This window comes from Taeniopygia guttata, chromosome 2 (assembly GCF_048771995.1).
Source record: "Taeniopygia guttata chromosome 2, bTaeGut7.mat, whole genome shotgun sequence".
In the NCBI taxonomy this organism is placed as follows: Eukaryota; Metazoa; Chordata; class Aves; order Passeriformes; family Estrildidae; genus Taeniopygia; species Taeniopygia guttata.
Genome location: NC_133026.1, coordinates 59,512,949 through 59,532,983, shown reverse-complemented (window position 1 = coordinate 59,532,983; position 20,035 = coordinate 59,512,949). Strand labels below are relative to the sequence as shown.

At 38.6% G+C, this 20,035-nt stretch overlaps 1 protein-coding gene across 3 annotated transcripts in view; it reads right to left on the bottom strand.

The window, feature by feature from the left end:
- Nucleotides 1-19,778, bottom strand: part of MC4R (melanocortin 4 receptor) — a 40,168-nt gene extending 20,390 nt beyond the window's left edge. The window contains exons 1-2 of one of the 3 annotated variants that reach the window (XM_030265389.4): nt 19,527-19,777; nt 17,956-19,445 (exon numbers count right to left, since the gene is read on the bottom strand). In XM_030265389.4, coding sequence (XP_030121249.1) covers nt 18,304-19,299 — 996 coding nt within the window. In that variant the 5' untranslated portion in view covers nt 19,300-19,445; nt 19,527-19,777 and the 3' untranslated portion in view covers nt 17,956-18,303. Of the gene's footprint in view, nt 1-17,955 lie in introns of those variants that run through there. The other 2 variants (XM_002199220.6, XM_072924069.1) reach the window with 2 other exon arrangements.
- Nucleotides 19,779-20,035: the final 257 nt, after the last annotated feature.

The following is a 20,035-nucleotide window of genomic DNA, read 5'->3' as shown; positions in this document are numbered from 1 at the left end:
AGGACTTATTCCTAATATTCAATCTAAATCTCCCCTGGTGCAAGAAGAGGACATTTTCTCCCCAGCTACAGCTTGCTGCTTGGGAGAAAAGGCTGATCACCTTGCCGTCCCCTCCTTTTAAATAGTTGTAGAGAGCAATAAAGAGTCCCCTCAGTCTCCTTTTCTCCAGACTGGTCAACCTCAGCTGCATCAGCTGCTCCTCATCAGACTTGTGCTCCTGACCCTTCACCAGCTCTGTTGCCCTTCTCTGGACTCACTCTAGGTCCTCACTGTCCCTCTTGTTGCGAGGGGTCCAAAACTGAACACAGGATTTGAGGGATGGCCTCACCAGTGCTGAATACAGGGGGATGGTCGCTGCCCTGGTGGCCACACAATCAGAAAATACTTACTTTCTGGTTCAAATGAAAAAACATTCAAAACCCCAGAGTCATTCTACTCCCATACTTCACTTCTGGGAAGTTTCACTGTGTACAGAGTTTGCATCCTGATTCTTCTGCTCCTTCACTGAATATGGAATAGTCTCAATTAAATTTTACTCATTTGAAAACTGAGGAAGCTCAGCCTGTGCTCAGCAGATACTTACATTTCTTGACTTTCAGACTTCAGCAGACCCTTAGGGTATGAACAGAGTAGAGGACTATATACTGCTTTCTTTAAGGTACCTGGCCTCTAATGCAAATTACCAATATGACAAAAGGTCACATTCTTTTACTCCATACACAGCTCACTGGGAAACAAAAGACATGTAAGAAAACATTCCAAATGTCCTTCAGGTTTAGCAAAGAAGAATGTAGACTTCCATATAGACAAAGCATTAAGTATATCAATTCTTACTCCTTCACACAGCTGCATTTCAAAAGAACAGTTTTAAATTCAGACAAACAGTGGACATCGCAGCACATGCCAGCGACACCTGTCAGGAACTTTCAGAAGAATTGACTATAGAGGGAGTCTGAGACAAGGTAATGAAGTCAGACTGTAATTTCTAGATAACATCTGCAATGATTTGTCTGTAAATGGGATCAATTACCCTCCAGAAGCACTTTTTCCCTATCTGTTCAAAGAGGGAATAGCAGATGAGTAATTTAGCCTACAGACCTAGCTTTTAAAAGGCTTGGGTTAAGACAACTGAATTTCCATAGTCATCAGCTTTGCACACTGTACAGCTGCTCTCTGGTTTACTTTTTCATGTTAAAAGATTGTTATAAATAGTCAAGCAGACACCCCAAAAATCAGTAGACCAATCTGCTTCTTTTAATGCAAGTTATTGTTACAAACTTTTAAGAGAGATTATTATTATAGTGAAAGTTTATTAAAAGATTTGCCTTGATCTCAGTTTTTTACCTAGAAATCTGAGGCAGCTATGCCCCTGCAGTACCCATGGGGTCCATGGTGGATCAGATATCCACTGCATCTACTGCACAATGCCACCTTGGAGCAGGGGAATGATGTGTAGAGTCCTCCCACTAAGGAGCAAGGAGAAGTAGAGACAATGCGTGAGGAACTGACCACAAACCTCATTCCCTCATTCCCTGCACCACTGTGGGGGAGAATATAGAGAAGTTGTGAGTAAAGTTAAGCCTGGGAAGGAAGCAAAGGTGTGGAGAAGGTGTTTTTAAGATTTGATATTTGACTGACAACAAATTATACTCATTTCCCTGAGTCAAGTCTGTTTAGCACATGATGGTGATTGGTGGGTGATCTCTCCCTGCACTTGGCTCAAGAGACTTCCTTTACATTTTCTCTCCCTTGTCCAGCTGAGGAGGGTAGTGATAGAGTGGCTTTGGTGTCCATTCAGGGTCAAACCACCACAATATTAATTAATTTCCCATAGTTTTTTCATCTTTAAAACCTTTCTCCAATATTTTCAGGAGATGATTCAGAGTTTTATCTTCAAACATCTTTTCCTCTCCCAACCCCTCCAACCAGACCTCTGTTTTACACCCCAGCTTTCAATTGTCAGTCACTTTGCTACATGCTGTTCTTTTGTCAAAAATAAATGAAATAATAAGCCTCCTTAGAGTGGAAAGAAGAACTTTTTCATATGCAGGGAAGCTTCAGCAGTTGCATAGAGGAAACTTGGATCAGCTGTCCAGAGAGTCTGCAGATTTGAGAACCAGCAGTGAGACTCACTCAAAAGATAACTTACAAAGACTTTTGGAAGTCATACACAGGGAAAGTTTGATCAGAGCAGAGGATCAAGATAATAATAAGTAGGATGAACTCTGGGTAGAATGATCTGATGAGATTGCCAGGCAAAAAGCAAAACGAGAGAAAAAAACCCACTAAAAGTGCTTCAATGAAATTCTGAATTTAGATTAGGAAGACTAAATTGTCTTCAACTTAAAATACTCCAAAAGCATTTTATATGTCATTACTCCATCTTGATTCCTCCCTTGTGCAATATGAACAATATCCAGTTCTTCTATTTGTAAATTTTGTTTCAAATATAAAGCAGATACCAAATATCTGCAGCATGCTAGTGAACCTGTAGCAAGCTAATAAAAAATAATTAGCACCCAAACACGCAGGTCTCAAAAATCCCAATAGCATGTAGGCAGACTTTGGTATCTAGTCCTGAGCTCTAGTAACACACCTAATCTTTCCTACCTGAGTGACACAAAAAAGTTTTTGTTGACATTTGAATGAAATAGTATTTGGGGCTGTATTTCACTTACCTAGAACTATATCCAATTTCAGGGTACAATTTAAAGATTTTGAATCCTCATTATCACTTTGGTTTAAAGTTCTCAGATTATTCAGTTTGCAATGAGCAAAAATTTTCTTATAAGAGACAATTGTCTAGGACATAAGTTGCTTGTTGTTCCCTAGTATTGCTGCGAAAGGGTTGTTCTGGGTCACATTTACCTGCAGTTTAGTGGTACTACAGACCTTTCTTTTGAAAATTGGAGATCTGAGAGTTCTTTTTGCTACACTTAAGCCACCTCTGCATAGGCAGATGTTTCCACCTCTGCCATGGCCTAGCCTAAGAAGCTACACTTAGAGTCATCATTAATTAGCTAGCAAAGCCAGGAGAGTTCATTTAATAGCAACTTGAGAAATAGCACAGAAGGCTTTCTTTTGCAGTACATTTCACTGATACCTTACATGTTATTAATTACTCTACATACTCTAAAACTACCTGTTTTCAACAAATTAATGGTATCCATTAAAAGCACTATGAAAAGTGCCTTCAATGACTGCTACATTTTCAGTGTGAGACTTTTGCACAAAACCTCTAAATATTACTATTATTTACATGTTGTCACAGTAATAAATAAAGCTATTAGAGGAGATGCAGTTAATTGCATTTATTTTCCTAATTGCATTTATTTTCCTTAAGCATTGATTTTCTTTTATATAAGAAATATTACAAGTGAAAAAAAAGCAACTACTTTTTTTCAGTACAGATGTACTGATATAAATGAAACCTAATAAAGTCAGCATATTGAAATAGAGCAGGAATTTAGCCATAAGGAATCTAGGCTTTTTTTTTTAGAAGTGATTCTAAATTTTATAGCAAAGTCATATAACGCAGGATTCCTTTAATAGCATATGCATTCAAAATGTATCAATTCGCCTGTTTGAAATAGAAATATTATTGAAATTATGTGAAAAGACATTCCAGCTGACCAGAGAGAAGCTCCATTTATGATAAGTAATATTTGTTGGTGCTGCCTAAAGATTCAGCTTTGAATTTTGAATTAATATTTAATGTTATGTTTTCTAATCCCACTGGAAGCTGCTTTGAAAAATATGTCTTTTTTCATTTTTTATGGCAAACACCTAAAATCCTTTCACTAGAAACTTCAGATAAACCTCAGATGAGGCAGTGAAAGCAGAACAACATTAATGTACTTACAGACTTTGATAGAGAAAAACATTTTTTTTCAACTAAACCCCAAGGATCCATAAAAAGTTAGTCATAAGTGTGAAATTTTTTCCCCACACTTGGGTTTATGTACTTGAAAAGAGACTGTGGTGGGCAGCATTGCGTGAAGAGCTAGCCAGAGCTTTGAAGTGATGCTATCTGCTACCTTTCTTTGTGTTATTCTGCCTTTCTTTATGTGAAACTCCTGGAAAAAGCTGTCAGTCTCTAAAAGTCATGTTCTTCGTCATACTTTCATAGTGTGCTTTGTCACAACATCGACCTTTTGGCACAGCTCTGCTGCACAGGGTGCACTAAAGAAAGTGAAAAAATTGGCAACAAAATGCCTCCTAGCTTTTCCCACACTTGCTCTCTCCACCACTTTTCTGTACCTTCCTGAGCTGCAACATGGTTTGCACTATTCCTTTGCACCTTGAAGAAAAGGGAGTGAAACCCTTTCTCCCCAGCCAAAACCCCAAGACTCTCTCCATCACACTGGAGCTGTAACATGTGTTCTCTAGCTGCTGTTGCTCTTCTGCCAACCATGCCACCCTGCTAAGCATGCTCAACTCCTCCCAGGAAAGGAAACTTCTGGTGGGATGAATAGAAACATGGGAAAAAAATTAGAGGAAGAATTGTTGAGGAAAGAATAGTATGCTGTCAATATAGAGTCCAGCTTAGTGGGGAAAAATCAATCATGTGAAGAAAAAGAGATAAAGGGAGGTTAAGGCAGAGGTTTCTAAGGAGTGTTTAGAATCTGATTTTTATGATCATGTAGAAACTTATGCAAATAGCACCTGGACCTTTGGGGTCTTTCAAGTGGTCACTCTGACATTAACAGGGATAGAAAGAATGATGAGATATCATCAGAGAATATTGCAATTGGAATTAAAATCTTGGTACAAAGGTTATTCTCATTTTATAGTGCACTTTCTGTATTCCCAATAACTCTGAACAGCAGTGATATTTAAATGTCAGAGGTGAAATTCATACTTCACCAAAGTCAACTTGGGTTTCCTAACCACATAAAAAAGAGACCAGAACTGGACCAAAGACTTTCACAAGGAGATTTATAATATCTAAATACATATTGTTATTCCTCCTTCCACTGTATTGCATTCTCGTCGGCTTCCACAATGCATTGGGATGAGAAGATGAAGCATTCTGATTCTTATAATTGAAAATAAGAAACCTTCTTGGGGTTTCCCTGCCAAAGCTTTAATCACCCTCATCCCAAAAGCTGCAGAGATTTCTGAAAGACAAAGAGGGAGTGGTGAGGAGGAGATATCTTTTAGATAAATTATTTTAATTTCCTGGGAAATTGTTGCAATAGCATATGACATGTCAAAGAAATCCATCTTCCACCATTTCAGTACTAATAACAACTACTTTATACATACACTTATATACATGTATATACCCTTTCACCAGAATATCTCGGTATTACTTACTCTAGAAATAGTCTTTGAGATGGCAATTGTCTATCATCATGCTTTTGTAAAGCACTGTATAGCACAGTGGCATCCAATATGTTTACAGGATTTAGGAGCTAATGTAACACATTTTTAAATGAAATTAAATTCAATAAAACTCTAAATATATATGCAGATAAATTAATCTAATATTTTGTTTTGCAAACAAGAAAATAGTGCACACAAGGAGTGCTAAATCACTTGAAAGATGTCATCAAAATTTTTTGGGATCATTTAACCAATCTGATGTGTCACTAGTAAAGTTTTGCAGAACACTCTCTCTCTTAGGGTTGAGCAGGGACGGAGAGTTTGTATTAAACAGAAACAAACTCCCATATGCTTGAAAATTGTTGAAGACTTCAATATCTCAAAACAGATGAGCACAGATTTAAATTGACAATGATTTTGGGACAATCTGAGATTCATGCAATATACTTAAAACACTGCAGACTTGTTCTAGTCAACAGCACAATCCTATTGGCCTATTGCAGCAAGAGTTCTAAATTGCACTGATCTTATAGCCAAAAATCTAAGAAATAAAGGAAATTCTTGGGAATGGAAATGCATTTCTTTCTTTTGCCCTTCTGGCTTGTTTAAGATTCTTGTAATTTTTATGTTGGAGAATGTAACTAAAATGTACATAAGGTCTCAACCCTGAGATGCTGCAGATATGTTAGCAAAAAAGAAAACGTGGGTGCTAATGACAACCAAGTGAATTAACCACTAAAAGCAGTGCAAAGGAAACCCTAAAAAAATTAGGTCCTAGTTCCTGAATCAAGTTGCATTGTAATCTTTCTTTTAAAATTTATTTTGAGAGCAGATTTCAGCAAAGTGTATTTGTTAGTATAATTAGATGCCAGGTTTTCATTAGAAGCAAATATTAAACTATCTGAATATAGAAAAGTGAATGCTTTTCTGATTATTTCTAATGTTCTATTGCCTGTGCCTATCAAAGTTAGCACCTGCTAAACATCAGTACTTTTGTAACAGGAAACTTTTAGGTAAATTTCTCTAAATTGAATCTCTGATTCTAGCCCAAGAGATTACAGTAATGTTCCTCATACTGTCTTAATTTTTCAACTTATTTAGGTATCAGTGCTTTCAGAAGTTGAAATCCTTACCAATTTCAGGCCATTTAATCTTAAGATTCACCTTGGAACTAAATTTTCTCTGTGTTTCCTTTATAGAGCAACAATAAATGGAAGTTCAGAAGCTCATCTAATGCTATTTGGACTGGTAATGTTAAAACATTATGTGACCTCTAGAACACAGAAATAGCCTATAAGCATGACTCAAAAGTCTTTCAGGAGCTAATAAACCTCCCCAGTTTCACAGACAAATGCTCTGTGCATTATACTTCACAGGACATGAAGCTGTGAAAATTATTCATCACCTGTATCTTGAAAATGCATTTCCTTTCAGTCATTTAGAGATCCCATCTAAGACTGCCAAAAGGAGCACATTTTGGAGAGGGACTGCACAGTCTCTTGCAAGATTGCTATAAAGCCAGACTATTCCTCAAGCTATGCAAAGGCTGTGAGAAAACAACTTCACACATTTTCTTTCTTAAACTGATTTTGAAAATCTGGTTTTTTGTTTAAAAATGTTGCTGGTTCTCATTATTTCATTTGAATTGCAGAGATGTAATTGAAAAAGGAATTGACCGTTGTCCTGAACTGCAAACTCATTAAACTAATACTGAGTCCGTGGCATACAAAACAGTATCCAGCTTCCCTCATTCACCAAGAGTTATGCTTTAGAAATTTTCTCTTTTGAGTCAGGATGTGCAGCAAGAGAATACAGTCTTTGCAGTGTTACCTATGGAAGACGTGGCTATCTTTCCTTTTCTGGCAGGTATAGAACTCGGAGAGGGCAACACAAGTCAAAGGATGAAAGAATCTGGAGGTGTCAACCAAGAAACTAAGTATGTCAGCCAAAAGATATGCTGCTTTGTTATGAATTCTTTTAGAAATTCTGCTTTTTGATATGACCAGAGTGAAGTTCTTCACCCAGCACAGAATATAGTAATGCTTTCTTTCCTCTGGCTTACTACCTCTTGGGAATTAAAACATTTAACTGCATGACAAAAATTTACCATCTCAATGCACACACGTGACAGATAGGATTGATTTGGGGTTTCTTTTTTTTTTTTTTTTTTTTGTTTTGTTTTGTTTTGTTTTGTCCAGATTGTTTTTTCTCTTAGTAGGTACAATGGTTGTACAGTTAGATGGAGGGATTTGTAAGCTTTCACTTCTGTGTTAAGAAGTTTTATAGGTCTGAGGTCAAAAAGCAGCTTCTGCTCCTGTTTGCCAGGCGCTGAGCTTGCTTCCCTGGACACTCTTCAGTAACCAGAGCTTTTTACATTCAGCTCTCCTGAGGGTGCATCCTATGCTGCAGTTGACATCTAGCATTAAAACATTTGACATTTCTAAATTACTTCTAACCCCTGAACTGCTGTTACTCACATTAGTGCTTCAGAACAGCCATTTTGAAAAAGTGAGAGTGAAACATAGATAAATTAATTATAAAGTAAGATTAATCAGGTAGAAAGATTTTTTACTCGCTATTTCAAGAACCTCAAGGTAGAGTTACCTGGCCTACAAATGGTTTCCCTCTCAGATGTTTCTTGCCTTCTAATTAGAAGTCTCCAGGATATTTAAAGCCTTTTAAGAATCTGAACAAACAAAAGGGAAAAAATTATAAAAAAAAAAAAAAAAGGCAAAACCACAGAATCTTCATTCTGCAGCCCCAACATGTAATATGGAAAAAGAGTGCCTGTATTTGCCAAAATATGCCAAGTTTTACCTCCCTCAGGTATCACCTTCATGTGTTCCTTTGTGAAATTATATCAAAAAATGGCCTCTACAACAAATACTATTATTAGCTGAAGTTGGAGCCAAGAGGTCACAGTTTGCTGTACATCTAGCAGTTTACTTTGAGCATAAATTGCTGTCAGACTTATAGAAGCAATATTATTCTGATGAGTTGGGTTTAGTTTGTTTTTTACTTAAATTGCATCCAATCTTTTTGAGGCTGGTCCTTTGTTAAAACAAAGGCTATAGCAATTGCATCACAAGAAGATGTTAGATGCCATTAAACCAGAAAATGAATGGAAGAGCATATAAAATGTTTTTTCTTGCCCCCGTTGTCCTCATTAGGAAATTAATGTTTACAGCTGAGAGTTCCTTGCCGTCAGTGAAGGCACTGAAACAGAAAAAGGGATGCCAAACAGACATCATAACTTCTGGCTGCATTTTGAATTCTTTCATTAGGCAGCAGATACAGTGAATCAGGAAGTTTCACTGATATTATTTAGGGTAATGAAGATAAGAATATATGATTACTACAATATTCAGGCTAAGAAACTAAATCTCAGAAGGCAAGAAATATAGCCCAAGAGGAACTCAGAGCTCCTCTGACTTAAAAAAGGACTTAATGTTTTAGTAGTAAATTACATTTTTCCACATGAAATTTTTTTCATTATTTCTTAAGGCAACACAGGAAGATAAGAAAAGTTGTGAGTGTATTTTACCTCTTCTTTCTATATCCTGCAGGAAAACTAGGCCTTATGAAGACACATTTACACATTGTCTCATAAGGCAATGGCTGGCTAACCTGCTGTATCTACAATGTGTGGGGGAGAAGGTTGTACCTGAGGACAGAAATTCAAAACTCTGCTTTTCTTTGTTTACTCAGATACGCAAAGAATTGCTCATCTCCCTGAGCAACTCTTTGGAATTTCCTGAGCTCAGAACATCCTTCTAAGTGACAGTTAAAAATTATATTTTTCAGAATAAATTAAATTTTTCCATTAAGCACCTACGCCTTTATCTCTTGAGTGTCCTAATATTTGAATAGCAGTCACAAGATTGAAGCAAAAGATGGATGAAGTTGGCAGGTGAACCTTCCATGTTTGAGATCCAGCTCCATGATTGATGAAGAATCAAAAACAATTGTAATTATTTCTGTGACAGGTTGTATGCTGGCAATATTAAAATACAGAAATTTGAAGTCATAGCTCTTCCGAAAGTATCTCTGTAGTTTCAAATTAAAATGCCCAGTGATAATACAGATAGTGTCACTTACTGCTTTATTATTTCTAGCATATAAAAAAAATACTACTACTTCCACAGTTACTAACTATTTATTTGAAGTGAAAGTATATTTGCAGTAGAAGTCAGCTTCAGAGAGGACATATGTATCTTATCCCAGTTATAAAGGAGATAAATCATAGAGACAGAGAATCATGGTTTGGGTTGGAAGGGACCTTTAAAACCGTGTAGTCCCAATCCCTCTGCCATGGGGTGGGACATCTTCCAAGGTTGCTCAGAGCTCCATCTAGTTTGGCCTTGAACACTTCCAGAAATGGGGCATCCACAACTTCTTGGGGCAACCTCTTTCAGTGTTTCACCACTCTCTTAATAAAGCATTTCCTTGTAATATCTAGCCTAAACCTACTGTCTTTCAGTTTAAAGCCATCACCCCTTGTCCTGGTAAAAAATCCCTTTCCACCTTTTTTGAAGATTCTCTTCAGGTACCAGAAGGCCAGAATGAAGTCACACCAAAGGCTTCACTTTCCAGGCTGAGCAAATGCAATTCTCTTGGCTTCTCCTCACATGAGAGGAGCTCCATCCTTCCAATTATCTTGATGGCCTCCTCTGGACTTGCTCCAGTAGATCCATGTCTTTGCTGTGCTGGGGATCTCAGAGCTGCTGGGATGCAGCAATGCAGGTGGGGTCTCATCAGAGCAGAGTAGAGGGAGAATCACCTGCTGCCCATGCTGCTTTTAATTCAGCCCAGGATTCCATTAGCTTTCATCAGAAAATCTAATTTGGCTCATTAAAAATAAAATAGCATCCTACACTCTGCCTCAAAAAGCCTCTTTCTATCTAAATTTCACTTAACAAGACAGCACCTTATTCACTTCATTGATTTTACTCCCACAGACAAATCAAAAAATTACAATTATTTGAAGGGAGAAATGAACTCTTCATCCCATTAGTGTCCAAGGTAGTATTTTTCAATATATACATACAGCCACATTATGTGATGTAAAGCATCATGAACATTTTGATTCTATGCAGACCATCATAACATTTCTTTCAGAACTAAAACAGTTGAGATCAAAAGAATCTTCAAAGCTGGGAATGGGTCAGATGGTGCCCTATTTATAATTCTGTGTTTGATAACTAGGGCACTGCATGTGGCAGAAGTGACTGAGGTTTCACAAAGTGACCACAATATTTGAATATTCAAAAGATATTTGAGCATTCAGGATATTTGGATACACAAAGGGTCTTAACTTTGTGGCATCCAAAATCAGAGATATTTAGTTCTCTATGACTGCTATTCAGAAGTAGGTAAGGCCTTCTAAAATCTTAGGTAATATCTAATATTAATATCTAATACATGTATTTTATGATATGCACAGGGTGTATAAAGTTCATATTCCTTTCATTTTAGTACAGGTCTTATTACTGACAAAGCTGTTACTGGGAAAGTAGTTCTGAAGTTGGTACAAAAATATATGTGAAACATGGCCCCTTCAAAGGCATTAAACCATCTTTAGAAAATAACCTGAACAAGTTTGCTCAGATTTTACCTCTGAGTTTTTACCAATGCCCCATTCTCCTTAGCCAGACAAGCTATCCCTTGCTTTTTTGAAGAAAACAGCTGGGGTCACCTGGTTCCTCTAACACAGTGAGAAACACAGGATTTCCTGAAAGAATGCTTAACAGACATGGATTCTCCATGCTGGGCCAGAACAGAATTTACAGTCCAAATCCATAGTTTAATCTCCCTTGAAATGCCCAAATGTTGGGTATTGCATTCCTGATATGACAACAGATTTTCAAGTCTGAATGCAGTTAAAAAAAAAATAAAAATGGGTCATCTTCAGCTGACTCCTCAGAAGACTATCTCAGTCCTTTGCCTTGGGCAGATATTTGGTGATGAATAGTCCCAAACTGAATGGTACTGGTGTACACTGGTACTGTACACAAATAAGGAGAATTTCTATTGCATAGAATAGCATCCTATTCGACCTGGAGACAGTTCTTACAGAGAAACACAGTCCTTGCCTCAGAGGGGTAATTAGGTTTGTCTGTATTATTTTGAGCTCTGAATTTCCTTGGGTAAAGCTGAAGATAATAACAATAGGAAAGCAACTACATTCACCTCATCTCCCCAGGAAAAACTTTAGGATAATAAGTAAAGATTTGTTTTTATCCAACATGCATTATTTGCATTTGTCTTCATGCACAGACAGGATTTTTTCCTGTCTTACTGTGGTTACTTGTGTATTCAGATAATTTGAAGCATCAGTGGTAATGTATAGTGTACACTGTAAGATGACTTTCAATGCCTTTTGTAAAAACCCTCGAGTCAATCAGAACTTGGCAGGTTAGTGCACAGGCAGTTAAATCTCTGGAGAGATATCTGCATAGTTCTTATTTTCCAGAAAGCTTTCAGTCTCAATTGGAAAGGCTAAATTAGGAGAGTATGAAAAGTGATTACCTCAATGGTAACAATTTAATGTTTTAATTTTTTTTAATTCAGACATCTTCTTTTGTTTCTCCCACAATAAAAAAAAAAAAAAAAAAAAAGTTTGACCATTTTTTTCATCAATCAGCTTTCAGGCAGTCATGAATACAGCTTTAGAAACCTCACTGAGTGTTTTTTATGATGTACTTGAAGGGTGTTTGTTGAACTTTCTATGACCTGACCTTCCATGAGAAGAAATCTCAGAATTTCACAGAGATGTTGTGGCAAGAGAAGATATTTGTATAGCAAATATTATGTTCATAATATGTTTTAATTCCTCTGCACTCCAAAATGATTGCTGCAGATTATTGCAGGAATGAAGTGTTTTGTTTATGCTCGGCTGGTAGTGGTTCCAAATGTATTTGGACTTCTGTTTCTTTAGTCACCCACTGCATTTTACAAAGACTAAAGCTATTGCATGTTTGTTTCAAATATATTTAAGTCCAGAAAATTGCACACCCACATGATTTTTTGTTTTCTTTTGGCTACCTGGAAGACTATGTGAATGACTTTTCATCCATGCGTGGCACAACATAAGCAAGATTTACAATGGAGCTCCTGCTTACAGGGGGGCTGCAGCCTCATCTGCCAGTCCTGCAGGGCTGTGTCCAGAGGGATGTGCCAGGGACACAGCCTGGTGGTACAAGTCTGGTTGCCATTTCCACATAAAGGACGAGCATCTGTTAGGAAAGGTGGATAGTTTTGAGGGTGGAGATAATAGAATTAAGATAGGGTTCAACAGTACAATGTTCAAAGACATTCATTGAGAAGATTTCAAAACTCTACAGTGTCAGCTCTTCAGAAGAAAAGAGCTTCAGAAGGGAGCATTTGTGCCAATTAGTTCATCTCAGGGGGCAAAAGTGGCAGAGAGGGGCTGGTGAGGTCTGGCTGCAGCCCCCCATTCTCCATCCCCCTGCACTGCTCCAGGGGGAGGTGGAGAAGTTGGAAGTGAAGGAGTGAGGTTGTAGCTGAGAAGGACTGAGGAAGAATGGTGTAATTTTGGTGTTTGTATTTTTTTCCCCACTAGCTGAATCACTAAGGAAATATTTTAATTTTTCATAAATTAACTTATTCCCAAATCAAGTCTGTTTTGCCTGTGACTGTAATTGGTAAATGATAATCCTGTTTTCATCCAGACCCATGAGATTTCTTATTCCTGTTCTTCCTGTTTTCTGCCCTCATCCCACTCATGGGGCATGAGCAAGCAAATGGGTGAGGTATTGATGTTGAGCAAAGTCAGCCCCACCGTACAGACAGGGTATGACTTGGAAAAATCTGATGGCAGTGTGGAAATACACAAATCCAGAAATAGACCAAGCATGAAGGCTAATAACTGAAACAAATTAACAGTATTTGCAAGGGAGAAAAAGAAGTAAAAGAAGAACAGATTAATACTTATACATTAGAAACTTGAAGGGGTGATTTGAAAATTTCTTTGTAAATGCACAAAGTGAACAAAAAAATGGAAAATGTCTAGGAAAAAAGAACCATTATGGGGAAAAAAGGGAAAAAAGACAAGAAGGGTCAATTCATAACCTAGCATATATGACAATGACCTACAATCTGTAGTAGTAGTCAAGGGCTCCTATGACATGTGACGTCTTTTTTTTTTTTGGTGAGAAAAGTATTTTATCCAAAGGGAAAACTTTATGATACTTGAGCTATGATGAAAGGGATCAGAATATTAACTTAAAATCTAAGGCAATTTCTGGATGAACAATGAAGATTTCATGTCCAAGGGCACATTTTTGTAGAGATCCTTCCAGTGGGATTGGGACTGCAATTCTTATGCAAGCCTATAAGCAATACAGTGTATTGAAAATAACATCAAAATTCTTCACCAGAACTAGGTTTAAGGATGAAGGAGGCCCCAGTAAACACACTGTATAACAGGATCAGTTTAACAGCAAATGAGTAATTTTACCATTACATCAATAAGATATGTACCACACATGTCTTAAAGGCATAACTGAAGGCATTAGTGCATGTTTAATAATGTGACTCTATTAAAGCATTTATCCTTGCTTCCAGATGATAGCATATTTCAGATGTAAAAGACATTTTGGGTCATCATTCAAAATCTGCTGTACTGAGACCAGCTACATCCTCTAAGTGCTTTTTGAAGTCTTTTGCTTTGTTCTAAAACCAAAGCTAAAGAAATGTCCCTCTTGAAGAAGAAAGACATTTCCTTCAAAAGCTTTTTGTGTAAAATTTAACTAGTTTGTTAGGAAAATGTGGAGAACACTACCATCAAATTCTAGCTCAGGAAAAGGTTTGCTGCAGAAGAACATGCCATTGCTGCTGTATTGGGTTTGCATCAACTGCTTCTGTAGAAGCTGCCAGAAGCTTCCTCCAGGTCTGGCAGAGCCAATGCCAGCTGCCTCCAGGACAGATCTGCTGCTGTCCAAGGCTGGGCTAGTTAGAAACAATGGCAACTCCGCTGAGATAACATATTCAAGAAGAAAAAAGTTACTATGTGGATCTAATTGCAGCCAGAGAAGACAGAAGTGAGAACAAGTGTGATGAAGAGCTCTGCAAACGCCAAGGTCAGTGGAGAAGGAGGGACAGGAGGTGCTCCATGCACTGGATCTCAGATTTCCCTACAGCCCATGGAGGTCCATGGGAGTGCAAAGATCCACCTGCAGCCCATGGAAGAGACCCACACCAGAGCAGGGGGATGCCCAAAAGAGGGCTCTGAACCCGTGGGAAACCCATGCTGGATCAGGCTCCTGCTGGGACCTGCAGACCTGTGGAGAGAGGAGTCCACACTGGAGCAGGTTCCCTGGTAGCACTTGTGGTCCCTTGGGGGACTCATGCTGGAGCAGGCTGGGCCTGAAGGACTTGTCCCTGTGGAATAGTGACCCATGCTGGAGCAGTTAGTGAAGAACCGTTGTCCGTGGGATGGACTCACATTGGAGAAGTTCATGGAGAGCTGCCTCCTGTGGGGGGGACCCCACAGTGCAGCAGGGGAAGGACTCCTCTCCTTGAGAAGTGGAAGGAACAATGTGTGATGAACTTACCATAAACCCCATTCCCTGTCTCCCTGTGGCACTGGGGGGAGAAGGTAGAGCTGGGAGGGAGTGAGAAAGGGAGGGGTGGAGGGAAGATGTTTTTAAAGTCATATTTTACTTGTCATCCTGCTCTGATTTTGTTGGTAACAAATTCAATTAATATCTCTAATTCGAGTCTGTTTGCTCATGAACAGATCATTCACGAGTGATCTCTCCTGGTTCTTATCTCAACTCATTAATCCTTCATTATATTTTCTCTCCCATGTCCAGCTGCAGAGGAAAATGAAAGAACAGTTTTGGTGGGTGCCTGGCATCCAGCCAGGGTCAGTCCACTACAGTTACCTAACATGACCAAAATGCTAAGTGCTAAAGCAATTACAGTCCTAGTCATTTAAAGAAAGAAATCACATTTTCTTGGAGTATTTTCAAATAAAAGAACAAAGCTCCAGAAAATTGACTGTGGAAAATAATCCTCCACTCCTCCCAGTCTCCAATAAACTAGATTAATTAATTTATCTTTTGCAACAATAATTCCTACGGTTCTGGCAAACTGATTCAGCTACTCAGAAGAAACAGACTATTTTGGAATAGGAAAATAATATATGTAGCAGATGTTCCAACAGTTTCAATGAATTGCACTCCAAAATGATACCATGAAATGAAAAAGTTCTCTTTAATTAGAAACTCCATTAAAAAATCTATATACATTTATCATTATGAAATAAAGAGAGAAGTGCTGCTAAACAGCTCAGAGCTGCTAAAGCTCTGGAATAAGCTAGTTTTAAAAATTATATTTATAAATGAAATTTAGAGCCTAATGGTGTCACAACTGTCTTGACTAGTCTTAGTCCAAATAAGCATAAAAGAGGTACACACTGGGTTTTTTTTTAAATACAGCCTCTTCAGAATTCAGAAGTATCTGCTTCTTGTACATATGAAGGGAAGAAATAGAGACTTTCAAGGTAATGTTCAGAGCACCTAAGGTAGTATTTTGTTCTTTGGTCACTTTCGTTGGGGCCCTCTCAGCAGCCATGGACTACAAAAGGAAAAGCTGAAGCCCCCAGTGTCATAATTTACAGTCCTAAAACAGCTATAGAAAGTGAGGCAAAGCAAAGATCAAGTAGGATTTATGCCTTGTTTAAACTGGCATCAATACTTTCTTTCATTACTACCTGAGCATTTTTGTATTGTGTCTTGTGGGAGAAGGAAAGTTCTTTAGCAAAGCTCACTGGATTTTTAGATAGAATATTAATTTAAATACATTCGTTTCCTTCTCTGCTTGGGCTTTATCTCCCTCCTTTGGCATTTTTTATTCTATACCGAGTGGAACCAGATATTATTGAAATATTTATAGTTTCTTTCAGAAGAAAATAGTAGAATTAATGTAGTAGCTATATTTCAATACCCTTCACACTGTGACGGATGTGGAAATATCATTTGTTAAAGCTGAGAAAAGGCAATCCATGGAAGCAATGCAGAAAAGGCAATCCTTGCAAGCAGCAAGGTCCATGGATTGGCCCAAGCACAAGAGTAGGTTGTAGGAAACCTGATGTTGGTACTGTTGGTCTACCAAGGGACTTCAATGCACAAAAGCAAATTATTTTCTTGCTCTTCCTATAAATAGTTGAAATTAAAAACACTAAGACTCACCCTAAGTCTTTCATGCTCTTTAACAGAGGGGCAAATATTGTAGTTTTGTGATATCTTGAAAAGTTACCCACAATGAAATATCAGCTTCTGTCTGGAGAATCCGATATAGCAACTGTTGCTCTCTTTAAATAGCTTTTCATTTTATGTTTTAATTTGATGAAAAAAACTATCAGCTGAAGAGAACAATGTTTCCAAGAAAATAAATAGGACTGACCATCCTGCTTTCAATTCATTCACTGTTCATCTCGGTAAAAAGCAAGCATTCAGCATTAAAACCGGAGTTGTTTTTTACTTTTAATTTTGAGTTCTTAAATCAGAACTCTCCAGACCTTCTACAAGTTTCACTGTGTTTTATACTTTCTGGGAATAGATAAATTACTCTTTTTTCTCCTTATATAGAAGCTGATATCATCAAAATATCAAGATACTAAGTGACATCTTCACAGAATCCTGTGTAGTCACATTTATGCTTTTAACACCTCCAAAAGGACTAATACCAGGGATCCGAGGTCCTTAAACAACCTGTGAAGAGAGTGGAATTTTAGGGTGAAACTGAGAACACATCAAGCAGATGCCTGCAAAGGTGAATTGAATTCAAGCAGCTGCCAGATGCTGAGAGTGGGTAACCAGACTCATCAGCAGGCACTCATTCCATGAGACAGCACTGCCCCTCCAAAATCCAAATGTTCTACAGTATGGGCTGAGGTGCTCAGACCAAATTAACACCTGCCTTGACTCCTGGGTAAAGATCCTGGCAGTGGATCCCATCTGCTACCATTGCACTTCACAACAGAGGGCAGCTTGTTTTCAACAAGGATGCATTTCCATCTGGAGCACGGAGTCCTTATTCCCCACAGCACCTCAGAACAAGGACTGAATGTTCCAATTGAATTTCCCTCTTTATTTCACCAGGTAAATCTCTCAGTGAATTTTTGCACTGCTGCTGGCACTGCCAAAGTTAATATTGTACCTGTTTCATGGCCGAATGGAGGGAGCTAGTCTGCCTGGATGCCAGTCTATATGATATATCCAGGACTATTTGATGCTCCAGGGAGCAATTTAAATTTTCCAAAAAGGTACTCTCAGACATACAGCAATCATCTTGAAAACAAACCCAGCCCAAAGCCCAAGCATTCAACTGGCTGTGTAACAAGTGTTTGAAAATTCTTCTTGTGGGCAAGGAAAGTAAGAAAAAATAGAATTTCTGCTGTGAAGCAAAACAAGAAGAGTTCAAAATGTATAAATACAACTTGTTGGTTTCACTAGCCTTTCTGAAAAATCTGCTTTCTAATTCCAGAGAACCTTTAATCCACTAATGTAGAAGCATATGCTCTATTATTAGCTGAATATAATGTAGTGGATAGCTATAATTACTTCAACAGAATAAGAAACAGTATTAGCCAGTATGTACTATAAGTCAGGCAAGATATTTATTTTGTCAGCAGTTGGAATATATAGCTGCTCATGTTTGTTACTATTTCACATTCATCATTACATTTATTTGCTTATTTACAAACTGGTATGAAGTGCTACTGATCTTTCCAGCCAAATAAATTACAAACTATAGACATCATGAACATTATACATAAATATGAATTCCACATGAATGGAACACAAGAATGGGGGGGAGGGGGGGGGGAGACAGAAACAGATGGTCACTCTTAAAGATTTAAACCAAATTCTGCTGAGAAAGAGGATCCGAAGGCTAGGAAATCTATGCTGCCAGTTGTGTACACAGTAACTTATCCATCCATTCAGTTTAATATTTTCCAGGGAAATCACAAAGCCCTCTGAGGCTACAGCAGCATATAATCTCCTTGAATGTTTTCCTAAGCTCCTGACTCCGGAATGCATAGATAAGTGGATCAATGATGGAATTGCACATGATGAGGATGAGGTAGAAATTAAAGTGGGACATGAAGCACACACAGTAAGGGTTGTAGGGGCAAGAGATGTAGAAAATCAGGTGTAGGAAAAATGGAGCCCAGCACACAACAAAAACTCCAATCAGGATGGTGAGAGTGATGGCCCCTTTCATGTTGGCCCCTTGGCGAACAGGGCCAGTCCCTGGAAGAACAGCAATCTTTTTTATGTGCATACGAGCCATCATAAACATGTGGACATAGAGGGATGCCATGAGAATGAGCATAGTGAAGAACATGCTGATTAGGCAGATGATGACAACACTGCTGTCAGAGTAAATGATGAACAAAATGCCTGAGACTGTGCAAGCAGCCCAGATGCATGTGATGATAACCCCTACACGCTTCACTGTCATGATATTATGGTACTGGAGGGCATAAAAGATAGTAAAGTACCTGTCCACTGCTATTGAGAGAAGACTGCAAATTGATGCAAGCAAGGAACTGCAAATGACTGAATCGATGACATTATCAATGTTTATGGTAAAGCTCTGTGCATCTGTGTCTGTGTTGTTTAGGAGGGTGATGACAATGGTTTCTGATCCATTAGATACACTCACTAGCATGTCAGCCACTGCCAGGCTACAGATGAAGAAGTACATGGGTGAATGGAGGTTCTTGTTCTTGGCTATCGCCACAATGACCAAGACGTTCTCCAGCAAGCTGATGATGCCCAGAGTCACAAACACTTCAGGGGATACAAAAAGTTGCTCGTAGCAGCCTCCTGAGGAGTGGCCCTTCACAGTGCGCTCGCTGGCTCCTCCGTGCAGTCTGTAACTGTGGTTCCAGAAATGGAGAGGCTGGAGTGTCCCACGATGCTGGGTGAAATTCATCTTATGGAGATGCCTTTCAGCTTCCTGCTTTTAAAACTTCTGTTCCTTTTGTATTCCTTTGAAAACCTTCTTTGGCTTTTCAGCTTAGAGAAGAAAAAAAAAGAAGCTAGGACCGAGGCAGGCAGCAGTTCAGAACACTTCGACTACTGTGAAAAAATAAGATTTCAGACTCAGAAGAACTGGTTTACACCCTTACAGACAGAGTTTCTGATCATCATTGCATTTACCTTGGTGATCTATGTCACAGAGTCCCAACAGTCTCTATATTTGCATCAGATTCTCCCATGGTCAGCTCCTCTTTAGTTCACTGGAATACTGCAAGGCTTTTTTGGTGCTTTCCATTAAAGAGATGTGACCATAAGATGCCCAAGTGACTGCTGCAGAGCAGGAACTATTTTCAAACTGTAAGCACCACTCTCACTGTCAGGCAGTGCATGCTGGCTGCCTGTTTCACCGTGTGTGGAGAGGAAAATATTCAGGGCACTCTCCGCCTCTGCTTTTCTTTCCAGCCAATGGGGCTCAGGACTGCAGAAAGTGGAGGGGCTGCTGATTCTGAGCCTCTGTGAAACATCACACGGCACGGCACAGCGGGTTCAGATGCAGCACAAGTTACCAGTAGCTACAGGAAAGCAGACAAGCTACCAGAGATTTGCTTCTCTTCTTTAGCTTCACAGAATAATATTTCAGTACTGATTTTCAATTAGCAAAACTTTCAGAACTGTACTAGCAATCTTAC